General features: G+C 37.9%; 2 protein-coding genes across 5 annotated transcripts in view; one reads left to right on the top strand and one right to left on the bottom strand.

Annotated features, from left to right (window-relative positions):
* The window catches only part of C15H7orf50 (chromosome 15 C7orf50 homolog), a 125,656-nt gene that overhangs the window by 10,499 nt on the left and 88,867 nt on the right, over window positions 1-26,290 (top strand). The gene's annotated exons all lie outside the window — the stretch shown is intronic.
* GPER1 (G protein-coupled estrogen receptor 1) lies at window positions 1,324-20,601 on the bottom strand. 3 transcript variants are annotated; one of them, XR_005824578.1, is made up of 5 exons: window positions 20,152-20,446; window positions 7,106-15,140; window positions 6,406-6,552; window positions 4,971-5,095; window positions 1,324-4,287 (listed from the first exon to the last, which is right to left on the bottom strand). XR_005824578.1 is itself a non-coding variant. In XM_040574695.1 (4 exons), exon 4 carries the CDS (start codon window positions 4,663-4,665, stop codon window positions 3,592-3,594), a length of 1,074 nt encoding a protein of 357 aa, XP_040430629.1. In that variant the 5' UTR covers window positions 4,666-5,095; window positions 6,406-6,552; window positions 7,106-15,140; window positions 20,152-20,601; the 3' UTR covers window positions 1,324-3,591. The 3 variants fall into 3 exon arrangements, 1 of the variants encoding a protein (XP_040430629.1); XR_005824579.1 differs by having other exon boundaries at window positions 1,324-5,095; window positions 6,406-7,281; window positions 7,659-15,140; XM_040574695.1 differs by having other exon boundaries at window positions 1,324-5,095; window positions 20,152-20,601.

Genomic DNA, 26,290 nt, shown 5'->3' with positions numbered 1-26,290 from the left:
AACCAGTCAAAATTGTCCAGGTAACCTTTTCCCTTTTGCAGTGGTAGTAAACAGCTGAAACTACAGCAAAATCCTTCCCTGATGAAACATCATTGTTAGCTTCTAACATGACTTGATGGCTGGAAAAAAGATGAGAGCCTGCATTATACAGCCAGTGAATTTTGTCTAAAAGATAGATACTTGGTCTGAAATTCAAAAAGTATTTTCTGATAGAAGCGATATTGAAGAAAACCATGTTTTAAGAATTTTGGTTTTTGCTTTTAACATTTATTTTATAACGTCCTCTTTTGTAGTTGATGGATCACTCATTTTGAGCGCTAGCCTTCTGGTATTTTTGTTGAACAGAGGGGAAGGAAGGGGTGACTTGTCTCGCATTTGGTTCATCTTGCCCAGAATCTGGGGCCGCCCTTTGCATCCGATTCAGACTGCTGCTAATTTGTGCTATTTAGATTTATTTTGTTTCTAGATGTTCAGTAATACTCTGTTTCCAAGTCATTTTTGTGTTAAGATACTATTTACAAAAGCAGTTAAGGGTTTCAGGGATTCTTTGATTTTTCTGTGTGCATTTCCTAACGATACTTTTCTTGTCTGGAGACTTAGTGTAAGTTATTGTAGCAAGGATTGTAAGCATCTGTGATCAGCAGATTTTTCAAATCTCATAATTGTGGGTCCAGCATTTTAGAAAGGCATATGGAATCCTGTCCTTAAACTAAACAGTTTGTGAGAGACCCCAGAGAAATGTTAAATGAAAAAGTATCCAAATTCTTGCTCTCATTTCCTCTTTACCCTGCACTCCCGAAGAGCTTTTGTTTAATGATTATCATGCTCTTTAATTTTAAAGAAAACTGTATAAAACACAGATCTTTTTGGTTCCTGGATGAGCTATAGGAAGAAGTTATTACAAGACAATGGGCTGCAGAAAACATGTTGATCAGCATCTGTGAAAAATATAAAAATATATGAGAGTCATATGGCATTTCTTTAAATATCAATTTGTTCATAGTTGCCATTGAAAAACAAAATCTGTGAAGAAGTGTGCTTTTTTTTTTTTTACCTGAGAGAGTTTTTTTATTTATTTAAAGTATATAATATGTTTAAATGTAGTCATCTCAGGTTCAGTTTATAAATCTGAACCAAAATATCAACAATAGGAAACTCCTCAGGTAGCTCAGATTTGTAATGTGCTTTTAAATGTATAATAGGATGTTTCAGGTTGGGTGGCTAAATGCTGCTTTCTTCATTCTACAATAAACTGATCTTTCCCAGATTTTCTGTGGTATCAGGACATTACTGAATATGATCATGCAGAAAAAAAAATCATAATGTGCAAGCAGGCATTTATTATTACTATCTGTTTATGAAAAGTTTCTGAGCAAAGACACTTCATGACTTGTTACCTGCAGTGGTGTTAAAAGGGCTTCCAGCTTGATGAAAAAATATTCCTGTATCGGAAGGGGGGAGGAGGGGAACATTTACTCCCATAAAACCCAAATGAGCAACAACTACAATTGGTAAATTGTATTGCTGTAACCCCAAATAAGTTGCTTTATTCATGATAGGTATCGAGATCACACAAACCTAATATATCTGCATGCTCACATGGTGCGTCTTACTCCACGGAATTGCACTGCTGAAAGAATTACGTGTTCCTTTAGTTCTGTGTTGTCTGAAATAGCCATCTTTCCAAGGTGTAACTGATGCACACCGGCAGTCAATAGGACATGGGGAATTGTGGCTAATTCCAGACAAGAAAATAATGAGGAAAAAGGGCTACGTGTAATGCCACAGGATAGTGTGAGATTTGTTGCTACGTCTTATTTTGCAGTTTGGTCTATGCAGAGAAGGCATGGCAGTGCTTGCATCTTTCTGGAGAGAAATTATATTTAGTGTTCTGCAGGAAAGATGGGACTAAACAAAACTTTTCCTTAGGTCACAGTTAACAGTCACTTGGAAATAATCAGCAGTTGCAGCAAACCCCACCCTGCAGTTCCTGTTTCTGTTTCAGGAATATCCAGCTATCTATTTCAAATTCAGCCATCATGGTGGGGCCTCTTGATTATAGGTCAAGTCTTTTGTGGCTAAACTTCCACTAAGAAACTTAAGTATTTCATGAGAACTGAGGGCAATCGTTGTTCTTACCGCTTTCTTTACTGCTTAGAGCTCTACTAGTTGCTTTAAGTGTCTGTATTTTAAAAATCCTCTAAAATTCCTTTTTTTGTACTACTCGGTTAATATATGAACCAATATATTGAAAACAGGGCAGAATACCTTATTCTGCAGAGTTCTGGTGCTTTACTCCGTGAATTAGTTTGTGTATTTCCGAGATGCAGCGAGTGACATTTTAATGGTCTTGTGCACCAATCTCTAGGAACTTTATGGCCTCCTCTGAACAAGTTCAGTAGTAACCTGTGCTAAACCTCATCCAGATTTAAAACCCAATTATTTCCTAACAGAAGTTAGAAGCTGTTGTTTTCAAGCGTGGTGCTAACATTTGTTTTCTTAGTATAATTTGTCTTCAAATGAACAAAACAACCAACATGCACCTTAAAATCCTGAAAGACCAGTGGTTTCTGGAGGTGGGATGGACAGAGTACAGAGTGCAGGTCTGATGACAGCTAATCACATTCCCCTTTACAGAAGGTTCTTTTTTTTTTTTTTTTTTTTTTAAAAAAAAAGGTTTTGTCACTTTCATAAGCAATCCCTAGGTCTTTTTTAGAAAGTACCTTTTTTTAAAGCCACTGCGTTCTGTTCTGACCATTAAAATAGGCCTGCAAAGTGTAAACAGATCTCACGCAACTTTGATTTAAATCTGAATGTGAATGAGCAATCATGTGCACTTGCGTTTTTGACAAAAAGCCCAGTAATATCTGTCCTGGGAAAGACTGTCTTGGGCAATCCTTAAAAGAATGAAGCATTATGTTTTGCTTCTATTAAGTTCCTTGAGATGAACAGTCTAGTTACAGATGATTTCAGGTTTGATCAAGTACTGGTGTAAACAGTAAATCTAATGATTTATGAGACGAAAACTCATCACCATTCTAGATTATATTAAGATTAAAAAAAGTTAATAGTGGAAGACGTGCTGGGATACAATGACGATAATACTATATAGTTCTGGAAAGCAAAGTCATTTAACTTAACATACTTGGATGAAAAATAATTGTTTTCTGCATCTCCATATCAATACATTGCAATGATTTTTTTCCTCACTGTTATGGCAGCTCCATTATTTAAGTGGAAGTACCTTATATACACCAGCAAAATAGCATCTCTGATAATCAAGTTAAATCTAGAGTCTTCCTAGCTTGATAAAATTTTCTTCTATATTATCAGTCATACACGTTTAATATAAAATAAAGCTCCTTCAGTGCTCAGCTTTTAATAATCCTGTTCATAATTAAATATAAATCTGCCTGAAACATTCTTCTACTTTAAAGTTGTCATAAAAACATTTTGAATATAAACCTTCAATACTCAGCAGAGCAATATAATACATACATACGCAGACACGCTTTTTTCTGTTAGTAGCAAGCGTTTTGTTCGCTATTTGCACAACTTCACAGTTGTATGTTTTCTACAACCGCTGCTAAATCAAACCTCCGATTGCTCATTACTGTCAGGAATGACAGACGTTAAGGCAGCCTGACAGAAGCGATGCAGCGTTGACATTTTGGTTTTCTGTTCAATGTACAGTCGCAGTTTGTCTCTGAAGGTTTCCCCTAGAAAACTGTAAATTAAGGGGTTCAAACAGCTATTAGAAAAAGCTGCTAGGTTCACAATATGTCCTGTTAAGGGATAATCGTGTCTGAAAGATGGGCTGCTCGAAGAGACAGGCTCGCTTTTCTTCTGGAGAAGTTGAACACTAATGAAGACATTTTCAGGTAGCCAGCAGATAAAGAAAACCAAGACGACAACGAAAATCATCCGAAGAGCCTTTTGTCGCCGCAGACGAAGACTCCTGTGCTTGTGTGCTTTTATAAGAACTCGGACAATTAATGAGTAACAAAGACCGATGATCACAAAGGGGATAATAAACCCCAAGGTTATTTCTAGCCACTGGATTTCTTTTACATCTGCAAAACAAAAATAGACCTCTCCGGTGTGTTGTAAGTGCACAGCTGTAAACGGAACTAGTGCTGCCGAAATAGACGCCATCCATATGAGACCACAGCTTAATCTAGCGTGTTGCATAGTGCGAAATATGTTGGACCTCATTACTTTTGCCAGTGCTATGTATCTGTCAAAACTCATCCATGTCAGAAAGAAAATGCTGCTATACATGTTGATCTGAAGGAACAAAGACATAAAGGTACATATAATAGTGATATCGTAATACTTTTCATCAAGATTAAAAACCTCAATGAGAGAATCAGCAACTAAAATGAGATCAGCTACTGCAAGGTTTATGAAGTAAAGGTCTGGAATAGTCATTTTTTCACGAAAGCTTATGTTTACAACCAGTATCAGAATGTTTCCTACAAAACCAATAGGAAAAAGGAATATTGTGTAAAGACACGATAAGAAAAGACCAATAACATATTGTTGGTGTTCTGATTTATCCGCTAATCTAGAAGATAGGCTTTCATTACACAAATGCGATCCATTTACGTTAAAAGTTGTACTGTTGCATATAACAGGTGATAGCGAGGCAGAGTAAGTTTCCATGGTTAAAGTATCTGCACAAAAGATAACAGTACTCACAGTTTGGTAGTAATGCCCCCAAAATTGGATTTTTTGATGTTTTCAAAGAAGTTCATTGTAAGCATTTTGATTGGAATGGAAAAAGAAACACTTTTGTATAGGAAATTAAAGTTCTTTAGAAGCCAAATTAATTATACTTGAAATTGACTGAAATATAACAGTACAAAAAGTAAACTTCTTAATTTTGTTTTTACAGGCCACTATATACATTGCAATGAGAGAACTTGCAGTTCCTATATGCCTTAAGGTCATGTAGGGAATCTTTTTACCATAATGGTACTTGGATCTCTTTAAAAAAGGCTTTTCACCAACAGTGTTCCTTCACGCAGGGTGGAAGATAGTAGAATTTTAGCTCCATTTGTTTTCTGTTAATAATCAATGAACATCCTTGGACCTGCAATTTGTAAATGGAAAACCATTAATCTAATACTCCAGCATTCTACCATGCACCATATGCTCTTTTCTAGCTTAACATACGTAGCTGGGGTTGTAGGAAACACGTTCAAATATATATACAAAGGTTCAGTTAAAAGGATTAAAATCTGTTTGAGATGTTACTATATTGTGAGGCAGGTCTGTAAATTTGGTGTGCGCTTTAGGGATTCAGTACTGGAGTATATAGAAACACAGAAAATCAGATGAGTGAGTTTGGCCTAATAAAGAAAGACTATCTAAAGTTTATATAGTGTGTGTATATATATATAGTGTGTGTGTATATTCATTTCATCAGCAGCTAGTAAGCTTATTAAGTAGCAGAGTCTGTGGCTGAGAAAGCAGCGGAGACGAAGAGCTTTCCTCTGCTTTCAATGGGAAGGCAAAGGCAAACTTCAGAAACGAAGGTGCTATAAGCAGCATATTGATTTACACCAACAATATTATACTCAATTTGCTTCTCTTTGCAATTAATTATGCTGCACTGATTGCTGGAAAGGAAAGGAAAACATCGGTAATCCCATTTGTTTACTTATAAACACTGAACGCTCTGGGCTTGAAGCATTGCTAGAAGTTTATTTAAAAAATATCTCAAACAGAACAGCAAGAAAATGATAACCCAGGCTATTTTGTGTTAAATTTTTCGAATTGATTTAATCTTCATCTTACTACCAAAACCTTCATTTTAATTTAACTGAACTATATTTAAGTTTAATTGTTTATTAGTAAAATCAATGCATATTTCCACCTTTTAATAATTTAAAATACTGCGGATGCACAGTCTGGGGGAGAAGAAGGAGCAGACCACCAATGGAGTTAGGAGTATGAGAATATTTGTAGTCAGAAATGCAGGTCTGAGCTTGCTGAAATGTGTTCAAGTTGTCAGAAATAGCTACTTAAAAGAAATCTGTGTAGTCCCAAAACTTTATTTCATAGTGCAATAGCAACACTTACAGAGTACTTATGCCTATGTTTGGAAGCATTTTCATAAGGTAAATCTTTCTGCTAAAATGTCCGTATGAAATTACATGAATTTGAAGGTTGGTGTTTCAGGCAGCGATCAGTCAGACACGAACCCCTGCCTTTTACGTAACATCCTTTGATTTTTCAGGAAGGCAGTAAAATGCTTTAAATACAACGAAGGTTAATTATGAGTCTAAGCAATTGATTTTAAAAGGCAGCTCTGTGGTTAGATTTTAGTTCCATCTGAAAGCCCACCAAACAATTGCAAACGTTACAGGTAACCACGCACTATGAAACGCTCCAATTTACCTTAATTCCATTTTCCCAGAGCTGATTTTCCTCCAGACAGCAGAAGGCTGGTTCTTGCTCAGCTTCACGCTTAATGCATGTGTCAACTTGGCCGGTCGTGGCAGGGAAAACTTGCCTTTAGGTGTGCAGAGCTGCAATAAATGCCACCTGTTGACAATTCGGTAGTAAAAAAAAATAAATATAAAAGTCTCTTCTGTTTTAAAACGCCTTAAATAAAGGATAGTTTACAACAGCAAAATGCAGATCTTGCTGCATGCCCTTGGCAATAAAACAAGCTTTATAGATTCCCAGGGTTGTTCTAATTTGTGTTCAGTCGAAGTGCTGCTGAACAGCCTCATCAGGCTGGGATTAACCCTGTTTCTGCTGGCTGCTTTTTTACTAGAACCAGTCGAATGGCTTTTGTCTCGTATCTGTCAATTTTATTTTGCTTGATGTTCATTTTACCTCCCTGCATGCCTTCAGTATTTTTTCAAGTTACGCCGGCCATTCAAACCTGCAGCTCAGATGATCAATAATTAAGAGATTTATTTTCAAATCACAACAAAGCGTATTTTACATGCTTATAAAGCAGCAATTACTGATAGACAAGATATTTTTAAAAGCCCCTGGACAGTCTAAAGAGAAATATTAGATTAAGAGAGATCTGGCAGCTGAGAAGGGTCATCTGCTGAACCGACAGTATAAATTTCAGTTTTCCTACCTTGATGTCGATCCCATTTGCCCGTTTGTACTTAAATTTTCAGGTATACATCTTGACACTTCTTAGGCTTGTTCAGCTCCAAGTCACATGGATAAAACAAGCTTATTTTGCAGAGAACGTGGAGCCTCGGTCTTGCATAAAACCACCAGTGTTGCAGGTGGAGTTGTGCATTTCATCTGTAGGGGGGAAAAAAGTGCTTGACATTTCCCGAAACACCACCTACTGGTGGCTAGAGTTCTTAAAATGGAAAGCAAATTCATTTCTCTCATGGAAGAGCAATATTTTGTTTGCCTAAATTTATTTTTTATGATTTATCTGGTAACTTAATGTTAAGTGCCATTAATGCTGTACTTCGACGCAGTATTCTGCTACTGGAAAAAGATGAATTGGATTTCAGCACTTAGGATTTCAGGAAACCAATGTTACAGTTTCAGCAGTGTGGAGTAAACAATTAGCGTGGCCTTATAATGGATGCATTAAATCTGTTACCGTGGTCAAATAATTTAGGTTACAAAAGATCTCATCCATAGAAGAGCGAAGCAGAAGTTCTCACCCAAGTGGCTGTGGGAGGAGAGGGCGCTTTGCCTCCTGGTGCCATTGAGCCATGCTTTATTTGCTGGTTTTCTTGCAATGCGTTGTGCACAGGAGTTTGACAGTGTTGCTGAAAGTGCCTCCAAAGGTGTTCCGACACGATGACGCTTCATGAATAGTTTGGGAGTAAATTTTATTAGTTTAAAAAAAAGTTTGTGCAAATCAGTGCTGGTAAGGATTTCCTGCATAGACTTCGAGTGTCAGTGGGTGGCTTTCTGGAGTCTTTTTAAATGGGGTAACAAGGACAGAGGGCCTCAAGTGTTTTGCTTTGAGAAGTGTACAAACATCATTGGGTTATGGGACTGCAATAACTGTAACGTTAGAAAATCTTGTGATACCAGCTTTGATAGTCTATTTTTTTTCTGTCCTAAGAAGAGGGATATAAAGAGTCTTTATTGTTGTTTGTTGATCATGTGGTTTTGCTCTACTTAATTCTGCCCTTCAGAGCTTTCACTGATCTTGTAAGGGCCAGAAGGATTTTTATTTTCCTTTATGTGTAATATTAGCTTCTGGGTGTTAGTTGCTTGTAATTATGGGGGGCTGGATTTAGTAATCAGCTTCTCTGTCTGTCCTTGTTTTTTGAGCTGTGCGTAGCGGCTGGTTTGCTATCAAAATGTATAATTCTGTTATGAGTGCTAATTTTCTGGTTTGAATTCATGACAAGAAACATGTCATTTTGCTATACTTCAAGAATGGGTAGGGAATTTTCACTTGAAAGAGCCCAGAAGTAGCTGGTTTTCCTGCTAATAGAACTATGAAGCATAAGAAGAGACCAAAACTACTATTATTATATGGTATTTAGTGATTTCTGTATCTCACTAAATATTTTATGAGACGATCATGTGAATTCTCTGAATTTTGTTTCCTAAAACAGATGACAACATCTCCAGGCTCTTGTTTATGCAGGCAAGTTATTGTTACTGATTAATCCATCTTAATCTCACTGTTCACCACTTCCATATTGAAAAAGGTCATAAAATGCTTAAAACAAATTTTAGCAGCTGCTGAACATTGTACCCTTTTTTCCTGTCATTTGCTGATACTCTGTGGGACTTCATAATGAATGACTTCATGATCCATCTTTAGCTGCAGTTGTGACAGCATTAAATATTACAGTTCCGCCTTGTCGTACCTTATCTTGATTGTTGCTGAGAATATGCAACAAAAGCAACTGGTGTGATAGCCTTCATATCATGTCAGAATGCAATAATCCAGCATTTAATTTATTTTTTTTCCTAGCAGTTTAATTTTAAATCTGTAGTAGTCAACTTCCCAAACACTATATACCTCAATAAACACTATAGTGTGTTTAAGGAACAGTAGTGTAATCAGCAGAGATGTACGTAGGCGTACCAAGAGGCTTAAAGTGGGGTGTAATGTAAGATATTCTACGTAATTTAGCAATCTTCAACATATGTGCCAACTGCTGTGTTGCAAAAAGAGCAGGACAGCTGAGGAAGAAGAAGGAAGGAGGTGAGTATAGGAAGAACAGTGTAAGAGGTCCAGCACATCATACCTCTTGACACCGGTTACACGGCAGCCCTCCAGCAGGATGGTAAGTAAGTAGGATTAGGCCTGTAGGATTTAAGAGCTGTTAAATTCTGCCAGAAGTGCAGAAGAACATGGGTTGGACTAAAGCTGTTGATTCCGGGAGAGACTAGGTCAGAGCAGGGATGTAGAAAGCTGGAAGAAAAGTAAGGTACTGTATTGCATGAAAGAGGAAAGAAGTATCATTTAAAATTATGTCGGAGTGCTTTACGGTGTAATACAACTATGTGCAGAAGAAACAAGATTGGTATCAGTGTCTCTGCTGAAATTATCTCCAGAGGACATATGAATGCTGTTGTAATGTTCTTTAAGTTGTACAAGTGGATTGATCTCCACCACATCTTTCTGCTAGCATGGATACTAACTCAGACCTTTCTCAACTACTGAATGAGGTCTTCTGCCTGGGCCTGTGACACTCTCCTAGAGCACCCTGGTATTTTATCCTGGCCTCTCTCAGTAACTCTCCCTGTCTTGCAAATAATCAAGCTTAGCTTGAGTTTGAACAAGTAATTGTGTTCTGTGCCTGCAGAAAACCTTGGATAGAGTGCATTTTTTTTTTGTTTAGCCTTTTCAGTTGCCAGGAATTCTGCGAATGCATTTTTCGTACTAAAAATAATTTTTAAAAGTTCAGCCTTTTCTTTGCAGGGACACCACCTGTACCCATTCAAGCTATTCTGGTAAAACCTTTTTATTTTTCTTAAAGCGTATACTGCAAAACACTTTGGGGGCGGGGGAGGCACCCAAATTTTATGAAATTGTACCAGAAAGCATTGTAAAGTGAAGGACGATTCATCATAGGACTTCAGTCTCTGTCCAGATGTGATAAATAAAACTCACAAAGCAGCAGTCCTTTCTGACTCTGGTAGCCGAGTCTGGCAGTCCCTTGCTGGACACTTCACCTCTCTAGTTGCCCAGATGAAAGGGTCACTGCGGTTGCAGTTGTCACTGCTCCAAGATGACAGAATAAGAATTACAGTACCAAGGAAGCAAAACACATTCTTTCATACCCATCATTTAGTGAATCAATTTGTTGTGCAACATACATAGGTTAAATATTGTATAGCATATTTGTTTTGACTAAATTGCCTGAGTTTTCACTCTACTCCAAATCTGTAACTACCTCAAAAACAAGATAAATAATGCTGCAGCCCTTTCCAGGTCTGTAAGTTAGAAATTTGAATGCTCCTGAGGCTAGACTTAATAATACACATAGGGTATAGCAGATAAAGTTATGAGTCAAGTGCAAATCCAGTCTCTCTTCAGATCAGATGTTGTTTTGCAATGGGATCAGATCAGATTTGAGCCAGCTGGTTCAGCGAAGATGAGTCTTTAGTCTCTACATGTTCCTTTCCAGAAGACATTACCAATTCAGAAATTCAATGCTTAAATTTCACCAGTCTGCTCATTTCTCTTATTTTTCTGAACGAAAGTTTTTTTTCTCAAATGAGCCAGTCTTAGATACAAATGTTACTGGTACAGAAATAAAATACTCTTATTTGAATTTTCCGGTATATGGCATTAGTTAATTTTGATAGCATGCCTTAAAAAACACATGCTCTATTTCTTCAGAACATACTGGTCAAACCTAAGTGAAGCCTGGAAGAAAGTGTTCAACAAAGTTGTTGCTGGTATAGATGGAAAAAAATATGAGCGGTCAGATCTTATTTTGTTCTTAGAAAATACATTCCAAGTTATTAATAATTTTAAAATAATTACTTTTAATCTTACTTAAAGCTGCTCTTTTCTTTTACCTCAAATATGACCATTTTATAAAGCTTTTTTGGGATTCCTTCTGTCCCTTTCGTACTGCACATAGAGGTGTTTGCCCTCATATTCTGGTTGAATCAAAGTCAATCTTCTCTAGGACTACGTGTTCATTGTCCTGAATTTTAATGGAAATTGTGCAACTTTATCAAGAATTATAGCAATACATAAATGTTTTGTAAAATCAGTTATATTCATAACAGTTTGGATTATTGTTACGTTTCCACCTCTACTCTCCTGATTACCTTTGTTTTCTCCTGTTAAGTTGGTCTTTTCATTATATGTAGAGATTTTTTTATGACAATATAACCTGCCATCCAGAAAGGACTCTGTTTGTCTCCATGACAGGAGCTATTGATAGGAAAGAGACCAGAGAGCATTGGTTCATGTTACACAGATAACAGCCAGAAGCTACACCCAGGAACACTCACAGATTTACAGCGTAGTTCATTCTTGACAAGACATCATCTTTCCCAAGCCTTAGATCTGACAGTAGGTCCCTACAGCTTCTAGTTCTCCAAGACCTGGGGTATGGTTCTGGTTTAGATCTATACCATACTGGAGTTTCATCACGCGTGCTACCTGTGCTGAACCTTCAGGCTCCTACAGGTGCATTGTTGGGATTTGCTCACCGTTAGACCAGTTCCCAGGTCCCAGCCAGTGTTATCTAACGAGGTCCTACGTATTTTCCAACTTCACTTTCAGGCACCTTTAACAGTAACTCAGGACTTGGAAACAATACAATATTTATTCTTTCGTCCTCAAATATAAAATATATGGAAGCAGTAAATAAAGTAGATTCCTTTGTGCATAATTCACATGCTAGAAAATAGCCTACTTAGCCATGAAACTGATATTTTCCATCAGCTTACATCTTTTGACATGCTCTGTCACTCAGTCTGTGGGCTTGCTTTGCTGACGTGCTGCTCTAACAACTCCTCTCTTCAAACTTCTTTCTGCAGGGCTGGTGTTTGGTCCATGTTCTTTTATCTCCCTCTTCTCAGGTGTGAAATGAAACCTGATGCCAGCTGAGAAGTCCTTGCACAGCTATGAAGTTGACTCTTGTATTTGAAGAGATGGTTCTTATCTACGCATTTCCTTTCTAACCAGGTTCTAATAATGGTCTAATACGGAGCGTTCCTTAGTTATCCATCTGTTCGTGCTGGCAGCAGAACAAAATTGAACGGGAAAACAGACTGACAATGCAATGCAGACATTTCACCAGTTAATTTGTACATCTTGCAGAAACATTGGTCCTTATGGTCATAGTTACACTATTGCCCTCTGTTTTCACGTGATAGTCACCATCCATAAATTTCTGGACTCAAATATCTAAAACTAGATCCATATATACACCATATCATTATGGGGTAAATGTCCTTTAGTCTTCCATTTACCCACCTGGCTGTTTTGCAGGTGTTCCTCTTGGTAGACCAGTGCCCACTGACGTGTATCTCAGGCAGCCCATGCCAATTCGTACTGACTGCACACAAACCTGGACCCCATCAAGAAGGCTTTCCAAAGCACACAATTGCTATAAAATCTCTCACTTCCTTTAGCATCCAGGTGACATGCTTAATCAAGTATATTCTTGTCCTCTTGAATGCTATACAAAGGTATGCATTTTAAACATCAGTGTTTTTTTTCTTTAGGAAAAAAAATCACCAAAAAACCACCTTCAGGTCACTCGAGCCTTGCTCATCACATCACTGTGCTTTTTTTTTTTTAACATGCAATCCAAGTCTACATCTGTATCCAAGATCTAGCACAATTTTGTGCCTTCCCTGTCATTTATGTTCTCTCCTCCTCCATGAAAAGAAAAGCTGAAACTGAAGCCAAGTGTCTAAGATGGCCCCTGGCCAATTTGGATCACAAACAACGTGCTCAAAGCCAGCATTTAAAACTTTGCACCTAAGTCTCAGCCCACACTGGCAACTGCTTCTGGAGGGCTACATCTGAACACCAAAACTGCAGCAGCTGTTTTATTCTCAGATTTGGATTTTTTTTCACCACTTTGCACCATTGACCTGTAAATTCTAATGTAAATGTATAATGTTCCTATCTTGTCTCCATCAGAGCCTTGATTTGTGTCTAGATCTGGGGTTCTGCTTTTGTTTGCCTTTTTAAAAGCAGTTCTACTGTTCTGGGCCTGGCTTTTCTCATTTTTTAGTTAGGATATTATTGAATGTGACTCTTCAAGGCATGCGACCTTACACTTCTGAATGAACTCATCAAGAATGGCTTAAATCAATAATTGCTTAAAGTCTTTATGCAAAGTTGAAGCTGAGTGTACTTTAACAAAAAGCTTTCATTCTTGCACAAAGTTTTAATTAGCCATCCTGTCGATCTTTCCAGTTCAGTGCCTCAGAAAAGACCCGAAGCTCTTCTTTATGGACCAACGTTTCCATTAATTTGAGTGTGGGTTTTTTTGGCACAATAATTCAGATAAAAACCTTCAGGGTTCCAACAAACACGGAAGAGGAAAATGGAAAAAGGAAGGAATGCTCAATCTTGTGTATGCATGTGTATATAACCCAAGCAAGCAGTGATATTTACAGTATCGCAAACTATTTCAGGATTATAATGGACTCAAACCATACTTCCCTGGTGTTGCTACTGGAATTAACTGGTGTTAAAAAATAAGAGTAGTTTGTAGGGCAAGAAATCCCAGTCCAAGGAGGAAGCACACCTGAGAAAATGCTTTGGCTGCAGATTTTTACCTTTGTTCAAAGTTGCCTTTGGTTATGTTTTTGGTTGCATCTTTATCAAGGCATCAGTGCTATTACAAAAGCAGACTTGTATGGCAACAGTACTTTTCCTTCTGCTCACCTTTGAAGTAACACTCGCAGAATGTAGGAGATTAAAAAACATTTATATGGACAAAAAAACCCCATAGCTATCCCTACATGCCTTCTCAGAGATAACTGCAAATACTAGGCTAAAGATATTTTTCCTCTGCTGCTGCTAGCTATAAGATAGTCCAAGTTTGGGGTCTAAAGAAGGACCAGTTGTCCTTCATGAAGAAGAAGGAAAAAAAGTAGATTGACAGTTCTTAGAACAGCAGGTATTACTGAGGTGTTCTTTCAGGGGTTGTAGACACTACTGGTATTTCAAGGTGATTGTGGGTGGTGTTTCTCCTTTGGCAGTTGTGTATGACTTCAAGTATTCTGTCCTTGCATGGTTTATGAAAACAAAGTATAAATACCAAATTAGCACAGTTCTCAGAGAACAATACTATTTCTGCAATATTCATCATGAGCTCATTTTTTGGAGTTCCAGTGCTCTTCTGTAATTTTAACGTTGTCCTGAAGAGAATCATAACGTTATAAAATAGATGGCATATAAGTATCATTATGCTAATAATGAACACAGCGGCATAAGTACGAATGTACTGCCGTAAGTCTTGAGCTTCAGCAGGTGCTTTTTTAGCAAAAAGGATGGTAAAAGAGAGTATCTGAAGAAATGCCGGGATTCCAAATCCAAAGGTGAATTTAATGATCTCGTACTCAGGCCATGCAAATAATGGGTCAGACTGGCACTCTGTTTCCACGTGGTAGTTATCCGTGCCAACCAGTACTGCTTCGGTCAGTGACAAACAGAAGGCGTATATAAGTACGAATGCTACACACGATATGGGATTTTGGGTTGCTTTGCTGAGAGCAGTCCTTGGCAGAAATCTCTTGAGTAATAGTATGAGAAGCATGAAAATCAGAACATACTGAGAATTGAAATAACTGAAGTTGAAAAAAAATGACAGAACGCTACATGCAAGGTGGGTTGCTTTTAAGTAGTCAGGTCTAGGAATGACCGTAAATGACAAAAAAATCATTATGATGTTGCTGATGGTGAAGTGCAGAAGCAGTAAGTCTAATTGTTCCTTGCTTTTGCGTTGTAAATAATTCTTTATGAAAATGATCAAAATGCATATGCCAGATATTAATCCCGTGGGCACAAAAAAGGCGATGTAGCAGTGCATGAGTCTTGAAATGATGTTCTGAGATTCTATGAACGCTTCGATTTCTTCTGGGGAGGTGGAAGCAAAGTTCTTGCTCGGGTAGCTGAGCCATGTCATGTTGTGAGAAGCCATCCCTCCTGCTGTACCCTGCTCGTCTGCGTGTAACCAAGTTTGGAACTGAAATGGAAAAGGAAGGAGAAACAGGTTTTAAAGTACAGTTTGTGTTGTCTCTGATTCGTTGCGTCAAATACTTTGTGTGGTCAGGAGGGTTTATTTAGAATAAATGCAGTGCTTATTTTGAGAGGGGTGAAACCACATCCTTAGGTTCATCTCAACGTGCATGGCATTTGTAGCCAGAGAAATCTGGCAGTTTGTTTTCCATCTGGCTTCTGCCCTCACCACCACCCTCTCCCTCATCCCCACCCAGTGCAGACAGGACTTGGGGTAGCTCCATGCAAACAGGGCCAGCCTTACAGCCGTACTCAGTTTTAGTTTTGCTTCCTTTCTGTTACAGGAAAAAAAAAACCTTTCACAACTGCAGTCTGTTGTACTGAGGAGCCCATGTAAAGTTAATGTGGATGTTTAAGGACTGCGATGAAGTAACTGCTTTCATACAGAAATGTCTCTATGCATTAATAATGCTATAATTTTAAATGTAGCTGTTGCATAAAACTGCAGAAAAATATTTTCTGCACACTCAGATTTAAGAAAATGATTACTGGTGCATTATAAGCCTCTTGATAAAGTTTTAGCAAGGAATATTTTTTAGAGCTGAGTTATAAATGCCTGAAAATAGGGAATTTTAAGAGTAATAGGGATAGGCTTCTAGCTGTAATGACTCAAAGATACATTGATATAATAATTCTGCTACCACATAAATGTTTGGAGGATCCTTTTTAAGCCAAAAAGCCTTGTAGGAAAACATTATGTATACTCAACAAAAACTGAGCGTAATAAATATGGTATATAAATTTCCTATACCATCTACATGCACAATTGACATGCTTTCTATAAGAAAATTTCCAAGTAGCTTGTACTGGTGGCTTCAGAAAATAACAGGCTTTTTTTTTCAGTTATAAAGGAGAAATATTTTTAAACATGACGTAATGAACTGACTATTCCTAATGAGTTTTGAGTATCTGCTTAAGAATGTTCCTTAGTACTGAAAAAAATTACACACGCGCACTTTTGCAGTGTAAAATACTGTTTTCTGGGAGAATAAAAAACAAGTCCTTTATTCGGAAGGATTTCAATTTTGTGTTAGAGTTGAGTGCTTTTACTTTGTTCTGTTGCATGCAAAGCTGGTCTGTACAAGCACTGTATGTAGACAGTAAATCTGGCAGAGAGGACTAGAGTTCTCCTTACAGAAGTTTCTATATAGTCACGTTAATAACAAGAATGATATACGTACAGTTGTACTTAATGCACTTTTCCATAAAGGGATTCCAGTGATGTTAACTCTTAACATGGAAGCAACTTTAAATTGGTAAAAGTTCATAAAGATACACGAATGTTTTTAAGCAGTGTTCATTATAGATAAGTCGGGGTCTTAATACTGTCTGACAGTTCGTTTATGGCTGTTACCTCTGACACTACTTCATATTTCTAATCTCTCCTCAAAATTGGAATTCTAATACTGGTTTTAATTAGAAAAGCTGACTTATCAAAGTGTCTTCGATTAAGTGTATATATATATATAATCTCATATAATTATTTCATTTATATAAAACCACGGGGTTGTTTTGATTTAGCAGTGTTCTTTTTCCCTTTTTAAGGACAGAGTTTTTCCTTTCCAGAGGAGGCTGTTTCTGGGGAGGCTCCACTGTAGGAAAAAGCACCGATGCACACAGGGAAGTTTTGTTACAGGTCCGCTCACAGCAAGGGAAAAGTTGGCTGGGCAGAGCCTGGCAGTGGTCTGAGCTCTCTGCTTGGGTGCGCCACGTAGGAAAGCATCAGTAGGCAAAACTAGCACAAGTCTCTGAAGCAAACTAATAATTAAGAGTCAGCATAGGTTTGAGGTTTAAAAACTGATTGTTATATACAAACAATCTTGAGAAAAATGGGGTGGAAATCTTTTCAAAGATGCCAGGTTTGGGGAGGACATATGGCTTGTTAGTTGAGGAAATTTCTCTTAAATGTTTGCGTTAGAGCTTTTGTTTCTGTTGAGGTTATTTTCACTATGGACCACTAAGAAAACATCATGTTTGTATTCACATGTTCAAACTGAAGAGAGAGGACAACTAAAAAAAAACAAAACACAAAACCTCACAAATCTAGTCAGTTGATTGGCTCCTCGGTGTTTCTTTGTGCTGGTGAATTCCCCTTTCTAAATTTTAATTCCAGAGTATCTCTTTTTGAAAGAAAACCGACTAGTCTGAATTACACTTAATTTTAGTTGGTAGTTTAAGAAGTTCAGAAAGATTTGGATCGTGTCCATGTAGAGTTAGATGCAAAGATTTTGTTTGGTGAACCATGAAATACTGAAGCGCTGGGGAAAAACATCCAGAAAATTTCTTGTTAATCAAGTAACTGCAATGCTGTCTTACTCCCCTTTGTTCTCTGTGGCTGTGCTTTTTATGCCTATCTGCATAAAAGTGGTCGACTGTGGTACTCGGTCAGCTGCAGCCAAACCTACTTTTCCTGGCCTCCACCTGCTGCTTTGATTTCTTCTGATTTCCTGGAAATCCAAAGACCGTGAACTTCCAGCTTCTACAATTCATCTCTTAAATGCTGAGGAGAAATCTCGTGAGTGAAGCAAACAGTGTAAGTCGAAGTTTAACCTACTGTTGGAAGACATCTGAGGCCTAGTGCGATTCTCAGCTTTGCAGAGGATGTGGCACCTCCTGAGCACCTGCAGCAAGCTTCTCACTGTTACCAGAAGTCAGCAGCCCACACAGTGGTTTCAGAAGGTTAAGGCATATTTACATTTTGAGAAGCTCTTCTCAAAGAGAGTCTCCAGGGTTACCTTCTAGGCCCGTTAACCCTTTTGCAGAACTGAACGTTTCCATTTAGTCCTGGCTCTGTGGAGGTTTCAGTATCTTCTCAACAGCTCTCACCCCATGGGCCAGGTCAGTACACTCAGCACAGGATCTGAGACTAGTGTAGTACCATTCAACTTTTACAGTGGCATAATTGCAAAGGAAGCAAAGGAAGTGGTGTTAGGTTCCACAGGAAATCATGAGGCCTTGCATCAAATTACAAGAAAAACAAGATGCCAACTCTTGTTTAAATTTGTTCAGGATCTGGCCTTGGTACTGATACTGACTTCATTTTTGGCAGAAGCAAGGTATTTTTTATTTTATTTAGCTACTTTCTGTGTGTTTAAGACAAAGTAAGGAGCATTAAACTTCATACAGCATGTTCTTGGAGTTGCAGCTCATTGGGAAGTGGGTTAAACTAAACCAAAGTAATCCATTCAACTTAGAAATAAACATTCACCTGGGGGAGAATAACACTGCAATGATGTGTGTATATTTATAAATGATGTAAGTAGTAAAATTTTGATAGAAGAAAAAATAATAGGTGCAGTGTTTTAAAGGGAACTTCCGGAATATCGCTTTAGGATTATCCACATTAACAAAGTCGTACCAAAGCACCAAGCTGCTGGCGTCTTTGCAGTGTTCGGTCAGTATGTCTATAATGCTTGCTTGCAGTGAAAAAAAGTGTTTATCACAGTGTTTATTCACTCATTGGTCACTGAGACCGACGTCAAACCAGCACGTCAAAGCTCTCATGTGTGGAAACTGTGGCAGAACTCGTTTTTTTTTTCCTGGTTCTCCTCAGGTTAATTAATGGAAATCTGCACTACGCTGTTTGCATCATCTTTCCCTGTATTATCTTACTCCAAAAGCGCGTTATCCCTTCTTCACCTCTGCTCCCCCCCACTTTAAATTTAATTGTTTTAATGGACAATCATTTACATATCATTAATCCTTCCCTAACTCCACATGGCCTCACCAGTTACTCTTCAGGTTTTGCCTCTCCCTGGCACAGTTTCCCCACTAATGTCCGATCTGCCTTTGTGTCAGCTGTTGTTGACATGGATGCATTCGATTTTCACTTCCTGAACCACAGCTTGTACATTCTCCTTCGCTTCCAACAGATGGAGCTGAGCAAATGAGCACAGCGTTCAGAAGGCAACTTAAAAATAGCAAGTTGTGAAAAGTCAACTTCTCAGGATTGAGAGGATCTCGTCTGAGGTTTCATTGTTTTGTTGCACACACCCGCCCACACCACCCCATCTATTTGATGGTTAATTCTTGCAAATGGAGGGCTTGGTTTCAAGGAAACTTGTTGATTTAAAGTCTAGAAATAAGTGTTTCTAAAACAGGGAGTTTCTGCCTGGCAACCCAAACTCTTCCTCTATGAAAAGCTTGGCAGGGCAGCCCTTCTGCGTTCTGCCACCAGCCTTTAGAAGGAAAAAATTCTTTCATCCACCAATAAAGCAACATATATAATACTTCTTGTGAAACTCGGCTCTTGGTGGGCATGTGCTGCATCACCCCGTGAAAACAATGCAGCAATTTGGTAGGTGGAGGATTAATGCATTCACAAATTTGTCCTTCCTAGGTCTGACAAGCTGGGGGTGGGAGTTGCACTATATGAAAGATTGAAGTCTAAAATACTATATTGATTTTTCTTGTGATGTCACCATGACAAAATTCCTACACTTTGGAAAGTATTTGAGGTTCAAGACTTAAGAAATCCCAATCTCAGCTTCTGAAAGCGATCAGTTTCTGAGAAACTGAAAGCTGCTGTTTTTACTTTTCCAAAATATAAGTGAGTCAGCAATAACCAAACATAATCTTCAAAGTAGCCTTGCTGACGTGTTTCCTGTGCTATGGAATTCTTGCAGTGTGGCCAGGATAATCCAAAATTGTCCGTCTTTTAAGCGACTACTGTTAGGCAGTCGGAGTCTCTGATCCAGACCACTGAATAGTATTTTATCATCTAGCTGCCATCAGTTCAGTGGGAGTTCTGTATTTACTCGAAAGCAGTCATTAAATTTACTCTATTTAATGCTCAGCTTTATGAGGCTGTTTCCCAGAAACGGTGTTTTATTTTGTGTAGTTCCAATCTCACTAAACAAGCAAACACTAACAACTTTAAATGACAACTGTAGCATCACAATTTGGTCCTCTTGTGATGAATAAAGCATTGCATATTCAAAGTAATATAAAGCACTTACCTTTTCAAGAAAGTGTTCCACAGATACAACTGGCTGAGATTTTCTCTGTGTAAAGTCAGACGAAATGTAATTATTGTTCGGAGGATATAGCCCTTTATATTTATGCAGAAAGCAGCGTGTATGTATTACAATCACTCCTTCAGCTGCTGTAAATAACGGTGAAAACTCCAGGCGCTGGCTGACTACAAAAACACACAGTTCTGCAAAGGAAACAGGAACTGGGCTTAAGTCATTCAAACCATACACGTTGCATGTTTAGCAAACGTATGGCTTCATCATGTGACTCTAAAGTTCAAATTATCCTCTGCAGTGAGATGTTTTAGAACAGAAAAGTAGTGTTTGTCCCAGCCGTTTCTAAGTATGTGAGGCCATCCAGTGGTTTTTTGCCTGTTCATGAAGGAATCCTACGCATGCTGCCCAGCCTTTGCAATTACGTGTTTTTTAACTATGCTGTTGTAACTACTAGAGGTCTAGAAAGGAAAAGCTAGTTGAATAAATACCAAGCAACCCCCTTACGAAATGAGACAAAAACTTAACACAGAAGCACTCCACGTCAAAATTAAGAGCCCTTATTAAAATTAAGGTAATTTCTATTTTACCATGGGTTCTGGCTCTTGGAATGCTCTCAGTATTGTACACATGCAACAAATTATTTTTCCAGATGCTCTGCAATGACCATGAGGTGTTAAAAGGCAGGATTTTGGGTCTGTAGTATGTTTTGGGTCTGGCACAGCATCAGTCTTATTAGTGACTTTTCAAAAGTGTTCTTAAAACCTCAGATACAAGCGCACGCAGCCTCGTTTGGAAAGCAGCGGCTGCATCATGCTTTCTCGTATAAGCACAACCATGGGAAAGCACTTTCTTCTTGTAATCTTTTAATATTAATCGTGCTTTCTGTCTTCATGGTGTTTTACCTGTTGCACTTTAATGAGCTTTATTGATAAACATGTGAAAAGAGCCCAAATGCTTCAATGAAATGAAATTAAACAAATATACTTGAGTCTAGATTTCAGATTCCAGCATTGCAGGTTGCCTGGAGAAAATATGTCAGCACTAGGTCTACATTTCTGCCCAAAGGCAGGTATTACTGCTCCAAACACTTCTTGGAAACTAGAGAAACAAGTGCATGGCTGGTCGTGGGTTGCAGCAGCGGCACAGAGATGTTTTAGCTTTCAGATAAAAGGTTCAAGTTTCCAAAACAGCTCTTCAGTAGTTCAGTGGGGCTCTGTGAAACGCGGTTTCCAAAGAGCTTATGCGTTATTCAGAATACCCCGACTCCCAAGTTGGTTTTGGCTTTGATCATCTTAGCATAGTTGTTTGTTAGACTGAGTGGGTCGTTTCCCTTTCATTTGTAATAGTTCCTCCAAATTGCTACTGAAAAGCCTGAAGCTGGCTGTGTGGTATACCTGTTGGGTATATGGCATTTGGGTTTGAGGCGCACCCAAATCCTGGTTCCTTTTGTTGCTATCAGTTTTATACAGTTAACAAGGACAAAGAAAAAATGCATTAAGCATGCAAGTCAGGCAAATATTTTTTTACTGTTGATTTTCCATGAAAGATGCAAATTTGAAATGTCACCTTATTCTTTCTAGGACTTGGCTGTGTGGAGAACACACTGAACTATGTAAATAACCAACCTATTGTTCTGGAAATAGCAAGAAAATTTCAGAAAGTATTTGGTCCTTGTCTGGAGGGTACTAAATTGACTTTTTAGGCTCCAGAACAGATCGTGTGCTTATGCTGAACAGTTTTGGCATCACTTTGTTGCTGCTTTCCACTGAAGTGTGCTGGATGGGCATGTGATTGATCTCCTCTGTTTGGCTCAATTTTTGGCTGAGGGCCACCAGTGACCAGCTGGGGTTTGTACTTTCTGAGGGTTGCACTGGGTGGGTGTACACAAGGATATCTGACTGCACCTTTTGGGGTTATTAGTAAAATACAGGAGAATCAATGTCTACACCAAAATTTTCAGGATTATTCAAACTACCCTTCATAAAGGTTTAAATTATTCAGAGTTAATTAGCAGTCAGTGAACAAGGAGTAACTCAAGTGAAGATAAGCCCTAACACATCAGTGTTAAGACTGCATTTCCTGTTTTTCAGTAACTGCTTTTCTGACAAGGCTCACTGTAGTAAAAGAGAAGCTTAAAGGAAGGTTGTCCTCTAGCAAGAAAAAAAAAGTATAGAATCAGGAAAACAAAAACAGGAAAGTTATTTCTTACACCTCCCATCTTAAAAAAAATAAAAATGAAGAGAGAGCTTCCATCTTGAAAATTGTGTTCACATTTACAAACATTTTTCTGTACCTTGAAACCTGTATTAAGTGTTATTACTCAGGTTTATTTAGAACGAAGAATCTTATCGTACTTTGAATTGGGAGCAAGTAGCACGTTACAATTTCAGGATGTGTGGATAGATTCAGAAAATACCTGTGTTTTACTGGTGGAGGACTACTGAGAAATACATTCTTCCAAGTTGATGAAATAAAAGGAAAGCTGTAGGAGAAACAGAGTTCAGAAAATCAAGGTTTCCCAGTTCCATATTCTTTATTCTGTTTAGACCATGCTGATAGGCATCTTAACAGTGTGTTTTAGCAGCAGCTCACTGTGCAGTTATTTTCACAGTTGATGCATTACTAAAAGAAAAGCAAGATACTGCTGTTGTGAGATCAGCTATGTCCTTCCTTAAACAATAAAACAGTTCAGTTTGCTTAAACGATCACAGGGTGCGAGTCATGAGAGCAGTGGAAAAACAAAGTAGTGTTTAGCTGTATAAACTTCATAAAGCTGCAAAACAAAATGGCTATGACAGTATTTAAGGATTGGCCAATAACATCCACAATTCCAAGAGCCACCTGTAGTGTGCTGCTCTTGGCAAAAGTCTTATTTGTTTTTTGACCCATCTTATTGGTCCTATGGCAAAATAAATGTATCTGGTACTGGGTGGATGATGATCTTGTAAAGAAAGCAGATGCGAGCTGCTTTTCTTTTGACCAAAACCTCATTGTTTCTCTTACTCGTCCTGCATAACCAATGTCTTTAGCAGGGTACGGATCCCTGATGGTAGGTTTAATTTGAAGTGGAGTCGCTTTCTCTCATATATGTATGCCAGATGAGAAACTTATCTGTGTTCTTTAACAGGCACAGTCCAATGCTACTGACTTGTGAGACACTGAAACACGGAGGTTTCAGTCTGAGCATCCTCTGGAGTAATGCACATCCCTCCAGTTAAGTGCTATGGAGATGCCAATGTAAGGTACTTTTTGATGTAGGGTTATTAAGGTAAGTGTCCCCTGTAGTACAGGAGTGTTTTGGAGTACTCAGTGGCTGTCACTGCCCGCTCCCAGTGCTCTGTGATGAAAAGCAATTGGCGTGTTACTGGAATTTCAAATTGAGAAATAGTCAACGTTTATTCCCAGAGGTACTTTTCATAAACCACTGTGTATTTCCATCTGAATTTTTCCTCTAGTGTAATTATCTAACAAAAAAATAACTGGTGTGGGATATTAGCCGCAGAGCTTGGGTGGTTAGAGGTGCCTTGATGCTGTATTCAAAGGCTGAGGTTGCAGATTAGAAGCTTCTCTTGGTTGCATTTTAGTACCTTAGGGCTTCGTGTATCAATGCAGTTACTCAAGATTCCCAGAGAGGGAAAGAAAACACCAAATCACTTCTTTTTTTTTTTTTTTTTGAGCACCTATTATAAGTCTTTTGTTATATTGATGCACAATTGACAGTCACTCTGTGTAACTGTACTTGTGAAATGCTTTGCTTTTCATTTGAATGGATGTTTTGTCTTTTGCTACTTGACAACAAGCAAATTTGTGTCCTTGATTAAAGGAGTATGGAACTTTGGGCCTTTCAGATAAAACATCAAAACAAAACACCAAGGAAGTTTGTGCACAAAAGCAGGAATTGATGGTTTGAAAAGTTAATGTAATTTTGCTTATAGACGAATTTTAGAATCAGTTGGCCTATGTGAATTTGTAAAATCTGATCCGTTTACTGGCTCTGCTTGAACTGTCTGCTTGGATGGGGTTAAAAAAGCACAGGCTGGAGATGTGGATACATAAGCAGTGGTATTAATAATTAGCTATGCCTCAGAGGCTGGTCAATCAACATTTCTTCCTTTTATTCTAGAAAAGCCATGCTCTGTGCTGTGTGATTGCTGCCTCAGGATTGCTCGCCCGTCATTTGCCATTAGTGATTTTATATTGGCTTATCTGGGCATTGTTTGTAATGTAAGCTGTTTTATAAATAGTATTTTATTATTATTACTACACAGTAATGATTCCATTATTCCTTGGTATGGGTAGATCCCCTAGATACCTCACCTATGAGAGCTCAAAAATGGCTGTATTTCCAAATAATACCCTAATAAAGGGTGGAAACAAATTCTTTCCTAATGGTAACTTTTATAAAAGAGCTGGGCTTTGCGTAACGCTGCAGGTGCTAGAATGATTATTTAATTGTACATAGGTTGACCTGAAAAAATTCAGAAACTTCTGTATTAATTATGTATGAAATCTATTTCATTGCAAACTAGTGAAACCATAACTTAATTAGAAAGAATTACAATGCTCTGGAGCTGAATGGGAATGGCACTTCCTTTGATCTCCGAGCATCTTGTCAACCACAATGACTAGTACCAGATGTTTCACAAAAAGTACAAGAAACATATGCTTTTTTTTATAAATATTTCTTTCTTGTGAATAATCAGACTTAATAGTCTGGTTAAAAGCCTTCTGTTAGCTTCAAAAGTAAAGTTAACCATTGTTGAGGTTTCTTGCAACAGAATTTTCTCTTATGTACTTCATCCTCACAGCAGCGTTTGCTGTAGAAGCTGTGTTTAATTTTGCTTCTTTTGATATGTGCTTGCGGACGAAACCAGCTAGTACATATTTGTGTTTAACCAGAAGTTGGAACGGATTTTTTTTTCCAATGATTAACTTAAATCCTTTTAATGGTTTTACAGATCTTATTGCTGTTGTGAGCTGCAAGAGTGTTCTGCTAGTGACCACCAGATGGAGTTTCTAAAACAGTTTTGAGAACCTGATCCCAGAATTAACATCAAAAAGCTTTTAAAGTTTTTTGGAGATGAGTTAGAAAACAATTTTGGAAATTCTACCAACTTCAAGATAAATTTTAGCTTAAATTTACAAATGTAGATGCAAAAATAAGACTTTTCAGTAGGTTTTTTTTTTTATATATATACATATATATGTAATTAGAAATGCACAGACTAACATACAAGTGATAAATAGAAAGCCTCCTACTGGTATCAGTGGGATCTGTGGTAAAAACACTTTAATTTAGGGGATTAATTATGTGTTTTTGAAGGTTTAGTTAAGACGGAGTTGAGAATTTGTATTTTGATAGCAGAATTATTCCTCCTGTTGGCTCTGGGTATCCTTACATGTACATTTCCTGCAGCATGGCTCCAATTGTAAACCTGTTCCTCTTCCTGTTAGTCCTCTTGCCAGGCCTCTGAAACAGAAGTGTATATGCTCTTGCTTATTTATATCTTCATATAATGCGTCATCAACTACTTAATAACTGGAAAGAGAATCCATATCATCTAGTTTAAAAATTTGTTTGTTTTACAAAGCTTTTGGTAGTAAGGTTTTTCTTTTTTGTTTTTCTTTTTTTTTTTTTTTTTCCTTTTTTTCTTCTCTCTTTTTTTTGGTAGACATTTGTATATTTAATCGTAAATGCTCTGATAAGAATCTGGTATTTTAAAAAATCTTTTCCTGTCATGGTTCGTAACAATACAAGAACTATCCACTGTAGACAGTAAGTAGCTTTGACTATTTTTGTAAATGTACTTAAAAGTGCCAGTTCTTCAGAAGGGAGGAATATAAGGAAATCACGCAGACTTCCCAGGTAAGGAAAAGACGTGGTGGGAAGAAGGTGGAATGACAACAGAGATAATAAATCCACTGCTCTCCTGATGGGAAAAGAATGTATTCAGAATACGTCCAAGTGTTTTGATGTATGATGGAAAGTTAAAGGAAATACAACAGAGGAAACATTTCACACTTCAGTTTTGTTGCCATGGCAGTCTGTACAGCTGTTTTTGTACATTTAGTTTGCTTTCGCTTGGAAAAAGTCTTGCATGATATAGTTAAGAAATACACAAGGTTT

This window comes from Cygnus olor, chromosome 15 (assembly GCF_009769625.2).
Source record: "Cygnus olor isolate bCygOlo1 chromosome 15, bCygOlo1.pri.v2, whole genome shotgun sequence".
In the NCBI taxonomy this organism is placed as follows: domain Eukaryota; kingdom Metazoa; phylum Chordata; class Aves; order Anseriformes; family Anatidae; genus Cygnus; species Cygnus olor.
This window is presented reverse-complemented; position numbering and strand designations above follow the sequence as displayed.